The sequence below is a fragment of the Ruditapes philippinarum genome, unplaced genomic scaffold (assembly GCF_026571515.1).
Source record: "Ruditapes philippinarum isolate M1 unplaced genomic scaffold, ASM2657151v2 ctg4610_1_1_1_1, whole genome shotgun sequence".
Taxonomy (NCBI): domain Eukaryota; kingdom Metazoa; phylum Mollusca; class Bivalvia; order Venerida; family Veneridae; genus Ruditapes; species Ruditapes philippinarum.
In genome coordinates this window covers 18,967-25,761 of record NW_026866495.1, presented here as the reverse complement: position 1 = coordinate 25,761, position 6,795 = coordinate 18,967, and the positions used below count along the sequence as shown (strand labels likewise).

General features: G+C 32.8%; 1 protein-coding gene across 1 annotated transcript; it reads left to right on the top strand.

The window, feature by feature from the left end:
* Positions 1 to 4,919, top strand: LOC132732656 (neuronal acetylcholine receptor subunit alpha-2-like). Its single transcript, XM_060719128.1, has 4 exons — positions 1 to 341; positions 812 to 1,011; positions 1,327 to 1,514; positions 4,608 to 4,919. Exons 1-4 carry the CDS (start codon positions 160 to 162, stop codon positions 4,737 to 4,739), a joined length of 702 nt encoding a protein of 233 aa, XP_060575111.1. The 5' UTR covers positions 1 to 159; the 3' UTR covers positions 4,740 to 4,919.
* Positions 4,920 to 6,795: the final 1,876 nt, after the last annotated feature.

Here is a 6,795-nt window from a genome sequence, read left to right as displayed (position 1 = left end):
CAATGGACCGATGAAGTCATTTTTACCACTTACACCTCCCTTGCCGGAAATTCGCTGGATGCCATTCTCATTGATTACGACAAGGCCTGGTCCCCGTCATTAGTGCTTGTCAACGCGGTTGATACGGTTAAAAATATAGGAGATACAACTTACAAACTGATGTACAACCCTGATGACCAAACGGTAAAATGGGAACCAAGAATTTTGCTCCGTGGTTCGTGTACTCCGGATGTTACGTATTACCCTTTTGATAGGCAAGTGTGTGACTTTACATACACGGCATGGGGCTACATGTCCGAAGAAATCCGCCTGCAAATTATGACGACAGAATGGGATATGTCGTAAGTAATTTTACACACTCATCTTAATGTTGTATAAGTCATACCCGAATCAACTGTCAAGGGAATACACGATTTATAAAAACTTTTCAACGGATTACTCATCAATGTATGAGTAAACTTTAAATTCGATGATTATCAAAATAGGATTTCCCCCATTCTATCAAAATAAAAATACAGCTTTCAAAAAACCGATCAAACATTATATCTGACATCTGAGATATACTCGGGGACTTTATTTTATATCAAACTATTAACTTTGATTGGTTGATTGATTGATTGATTGATTGATTGGTCAATCAATCAAATTACTTATTTATTTATTTATTCTATCACTTTATCATAGTCATCGATAATTTTAGCACTTTAATTATCATGATGATTTTTTATTATCATTATACTAATTATGACAGTTAAGCGTCCATAAGATAAGTTTAATCCAAGTTTCTAAACATTCCGATTTGTTTCTACAGTGACTACGAGAAGAACGGTGTATGGAAGGTCATCTCAACAAACTCGGAAATCTACCAGTATGGAGGGTCTGATTACGTCAAATTTGAGATTACAATTCAAAGACAACCTCTGTACTTCACCTTCAATATCGGACTTCCCATTTTATTACTGTTAAACGGTTTTGTCTTCTTGCTACCGGCCGAGAGCGGGGAACGAATTGGTATGTTCACACGCATGCGCAATGCCTTTTTTTCTTTTTTACAGTATTTGTCAAAGAAGTGAGATTCTAACCCAGAACAAAAAATATCCGAGAATCTGGCTTTGAGACGTCAATATTTTTTGACTAACATTTCTCCGTATTCAGCATTGTACAAAATATAACCTAACAACGTTTATTGAAGAAAAAAACAACGTTTCTTGTGACTGGAACACAAATATTGTTTGCATGTATTTCTTTTGACTCTGTTAATAATTTTGTATGATAGTTATAAGTTTAATCGGTATGGTTATATTACAAAATGACGTCTATTTTTAGGATTCTGTATCACGTGTTTCCTGTCGTTCGTGGTCCTGATGCAGACGACAATGCAGTTTCTGCCTCAGATCGCGAGCCCGATGTCACTGCTGTGTGTCTACGTTTTCTTGATGATGTGTTTCAGCGTATTCATCAATATTGTCACTGTGCTAATGTTGAGGATCTACCACAAACCAGAAAAGGAGAAGGTACGTCATTATGACGTCTATATCACGTGACTTTTTGAGATTTGCGTGGGGGTAGAAAACCAATACAAATGACGGTCAAGGTTATATTTTCTTCCGTAACTTTTTTACTTTTTCATTATTTTTGGGGGATAAAGGGTAGAGCCCGCTTATTTCTATTATTTATCCATTAAAAGTATCATTTGTAGACAAAATCTGTATTTTTTGTGAAAGTAAAACCGCGTTAGATTCTGAAAGTTCAAAAATGCAGTTTCACGGCACGGAAATAGATAGGGATTTCTTTGTATTCTTTACTCGCTTGTATGTTTTTTTTTTACTATGAAATATAGGGTGAAAAATATGATAGAAAAATACTGCCTGGGCAGTCTTGAATTTGATGTCCTACACCACTGCAAATCATAAAAAAGCACTTAGTGTAGGCATCGTTGTCACATGTCACGTCTTAATGTTAGGTATGGACTTTTGCCAGCTGCTTAATTTTCTATAAAGGGGTTTCTATAAAAGGGGGTTGGTGCAAACCCGATTATCGCTTAAGGTGACAACGGAGTCAATTATCACTGAAAATACCTAAAATGAGATTTTTTGCTAAGTAGATTTATCAACCTTTTCTGAACACATTCGTGATTTAATTTTGGAAGCAGTTAGTCCAAAAAATGTGTTTTTAAACGTTTTAAAACGGAACCTATACTATTTGTATCTGCTATTCGCGTAACCTGTCGATTATCGATAACGCTCCGCCCCCTGTTGAGGCATCAATGAGGGAAATCGGTAGTTCCATATATCCGTGAATTACAGGTCCATACTGGTCCATACTTCTCGTAATACATGTATCGTACAACTAACGTACATCTTTTATGAATATCTCAACATTTAGCCTTTTTTATAAATTAAGAAATTGTCGGCCACTGTACGTAACATAATGTATGAAACATAAATAATTAAGCATAGCGGTAAATCGCACGACCACGGGGTTGATTAAAAATGTAGTTGCTAAAATATCCATAATGTGTGAAAATAATTTGTCTGTCCCGTTAATCTGATAGATATTACGTTGAGTTGATAGACTTTTGTACGGATTCAAGGGCTTACTTTACATTCAACCTCGTTTTCTAACAATGTCAAGTAAAACAACAACAAAACAGACAACATTTTTTTTTATGTGAACTCCTATGTGACTTGTGGTAAGGTGTCCCTGACAAATTTCTAAACCATTTTAGATTGTCTAAGGATGATTATTTCTCTATAAATAAAAAAAAGATATTAAAATATATTCTCAGTGAAAATAAATTGTTCGCCTGTAAATCGGACACAGTACTAATAAATCTGGGACAAAGTATGAAATTTATTGTCTATCCCGGTAGAAACTGGATCTCTATGCCGTGCATAGATGATATTCATAATAGAAGTCAAGAAGGCCAGATCATAATGATCGAGTAATACCTTTTATTTCTATTAAAATATGTGAAGCATTATCAATTTGGTGGAAAAAATATATAATATCCCGTTCTTATTTGTACATCTACCATGGACTTTAAAAGACTGTCAGAAGCTTAGTTTTTTGTTATTTTATTTTATATTTTAACGGAATTTCATACACGAATACACAGGCAGAGTGACACTGGTATAATACATTAATAATAAACTTCAAATAGGAAACAATTAAATACCCCGCTAGCGGTGCGCAAATGCGTTCCATTTCCCCCCACTGAGTGCCTCAAATTTTACCGATAGTCACGTGACATGTGCGACAGATACCAGACGAACAGTAAATCACGTTAAGAATTGAAGAAATTTCGGCTATAAACTGATATTAATCAGCAGCTTTTTAATTGGTCAGATGTCACTGGGTCATAAAATGTTGTTAGAGTATGTTACCGCAACTTGTGACCCTCTCTGGTGCGATATTTGTGTATTATGCAATTATTTAGCGTGAAATGTAGGGGTCCGAGAGAGAACAGCCGATTTATGACACTTCGTTTGATGCTGGTCGGACTAACTTTGAATCGGCATAACTTTTTTAATAATCAAGCAATTAACATGCGGTTTAAAGCACATGAAAGGAAATTCATTTACGGAGGGAACCGTGTCAGGGATTTTTGTTTGCTCAATAGGCGACTTAATTATCTTTAATTACGTAATATGTATGGTGAAAAAAGTCGCATAAAATGTTTGACGTTACGTAATATTTTTTTGAGAAAAGAAAGAAAAAATTTGAGACACGGTTCCCTGGATAATATAAGTATGGTTATTTTCCAAAAGTTTGATGACAAAAAATTAAAAAATGACTTTGATATGACGATTTAAAATTTTAGGATTTTTATTCAAAATCAAACATTTACAAAGGCATTTTTTTCAAATATGTTATTTTTTATGATGATCAACGACATTTAATGCACAAAGATTAAATAAATAACAATTATTACTAAAATAACTTTGTTTAAATGACATTTATGTGAGTACCACGGAAAGTGTCTGTTGTCACCTTAAGGTACTAAAATATAAGATGTTTTAATCTGTTTTTCTACTATAGTCGTGCATAAGCTTGCAGGTGCATTGTGGGATTTTATTTTTACCTGATTTTCTTCCATTTATAATTGATATTTTTGTTCAAAATTAAATGGAATAACTTAGATTAAAATTGTAAAGAATTGGATAGGTTTATGCAAGGATTGAAAATCGTTTGGACTTAATAACTATGTTGTAGACGTGTATATTTACACAAAGGTGCTTTTTTCTGTGTCTACCATTTAGTGTCAGTTGTCGTCTGCCATTAAATTTTAATGATTTCATTTCCTTATTTTTGACTTAGGATAAATGTTATGTGTGTATTGAAATGTTCTGGATAAAAAACTTATTTCAGCACGTGATTCTTTTTAATTAAATAATTCGTCCTGGTTTACAACCTTTATCTTTAAGATTTGTCTGCGTATATATGTACATGTATATACAAAATTCCATTCATAAATCTGTTTCTGAGAATGTGTTGTTGAGAAAAATGGGAAAACACAATGCAAAGTTTTCTGGTTTGTTGTTGTTGTTTTTTTTTTGCAACATTTGCACTTTTTAAATTATTTTTATACTTTTCTATGTACACAGGTACCGAAATGGATGCAGAGGTTTACACAAATTATCAGATGTCAAATCTGCAGATGTAAGGACCGTGATAAACCCCAGAACGAAGTGGACTGGCCCTCGGTCGCTCGCCTGCTGGACACGTTTTCTTCATAGCATTCATCGCTGCGCAGTGCGCACTCACGTTCTTCTTCCTAATACCGCTGGGAACGCAGTGATTGATCTGATGTGATCTTATTTTTTTGGACATTCAGTTTACCTGCACCAGCATTTACAACAAACCTATTCCTTACACTTTAGCATTTGTCTGTTAAATATTTTTTATTTGTCTGTCTTTCTTTGCTTATGAAAATCATTTGACCACATATGTATTGCTAAGAGGTTATTATATCACAAAACCCGTATTGACCCTAGCCAAGAATTAAAAGATCAAGAGGTCGCGCCGTCATATAACGCATGTGTATGTTACTTTGATATAAATGCATGAAACTGAACCCGCATAGTTATCATAAAAACATTTAATAATATTAAGAGGATATTTTTTCGTTTGAGTGAAATATGGAATATATTTTCACGAAACATGATAAAATGCCACATATTTTCACAAGCCGGGACGGCAAGTGAAAATATGAAGCATTTTATCATGTTGAGTGAAAATATATACCATATTTCACGAAAAACGAAAAAATAACCTTTTTATTTAATTTCATTATCAAAGAGAAATGGTTATGAACCTCCTTGCCTGCTACGCAACTGCAATTATACAGCGCGGAGCAATATAAGTATCGTCTTGTTTTGCACGCGATATTTAGCGCTAGATTGTGACGTCACGTAAAAAACATTTTAAACGTCTGTACAGCGTTAATGACTGAATGAAAGATATTGGTGTTCGGATTTATTTTCTTAGTTAGACCATTTTCTATTATTCTAGATAGTTATCAAAACAAAATTCAACAAAAAAGTTGTTTGTATTTATAAGATTTTTCAAACAAAATGGCGAAAGAAGTCCCTTAAAATAAATATGAGTTTTGACTCCGCCCACTTTCATATTTATATTTCATATTTATTTTTAAAAAAATATGAAATATATTTGACTGATATAGCACCATATTTCATGGGTAAAATTAAATAAAAACTTTTATTTTATTTGTTTACAGATTTTAAAGCCCTACAGGAATACAATTTATATTTCCCAAAAGTATTTTATTTTTGGTGTTCTAATACGGTTTCCAAAACTGTACTCATTGGGAATATTGTGGAAATATGTGTGGCTTTTTGCTGACCATAAGTTAACTTATAGTGATTAAGTATTTAAAAAAGAGAGAATCGTATGAAAATACCTGTTTGTTCATCAACGTGTGGCTTCTTTTATCACAAATTATTTCACATTCGACGCTGTTTACTTTATGTAATAAGCATGTAATATGTTACATGAAAAATACATAATATATCAATATATATTATTCAGAGGAGATAATTATTTATTTCGTACCTTTTACTATAAAGATGATAGCAGGTTTAATTCAGCAACATTTTCTTTTCTTCCCTATCATCTTTTATATTTTGTAATCAATGTTAAATAGTTCATCTATTGGAAATTATTTAGAAAGATAAACTAATATTTACTAGAAACAGGCGGATATTTGATTCCATATCACCGACAAACCAATACAAATATCTTGATACCAAAGTTTTTACTGATGTTGAACAATAAACTCTTAAATTCTGGAAACTGTGGAGTATAACTTAATATTAATTCTACTATAAGAAAGAAATTAGTTAAAGCCTTCTAGCCGAAACGTATCTCCCTTTAAGTGGGCGTAATTACTGCACTAAAATTTAGAACTTATATGACCATTTAAATGACGATGCATTTATTTTCATATTAGTTGATATAATTACGTTAATGCGCCATATTTAAAATTACTGATGTCGCGTCAACTTTCAAATATAAGAACTTTTTAAATAAATATCAGACTCTGAGGGTAAACATTCATAAATCTTAATTAACATTAATTATTCAAAATGTCAATAATGTTGGATATTTTATTGTCATTCAACGGTCAATTCAAAATTAGTAACAAAAAGTGTGGGGTTATGTCCACTTTTTCCACTCTATAAAATTGATATGTGGGGTTTTTGTCCACTCTATAAAAATTGAGGTGTGGGGTTTTGACGTGTGGGGTTTTGTCTGTCTCCCGCTACTGTTACG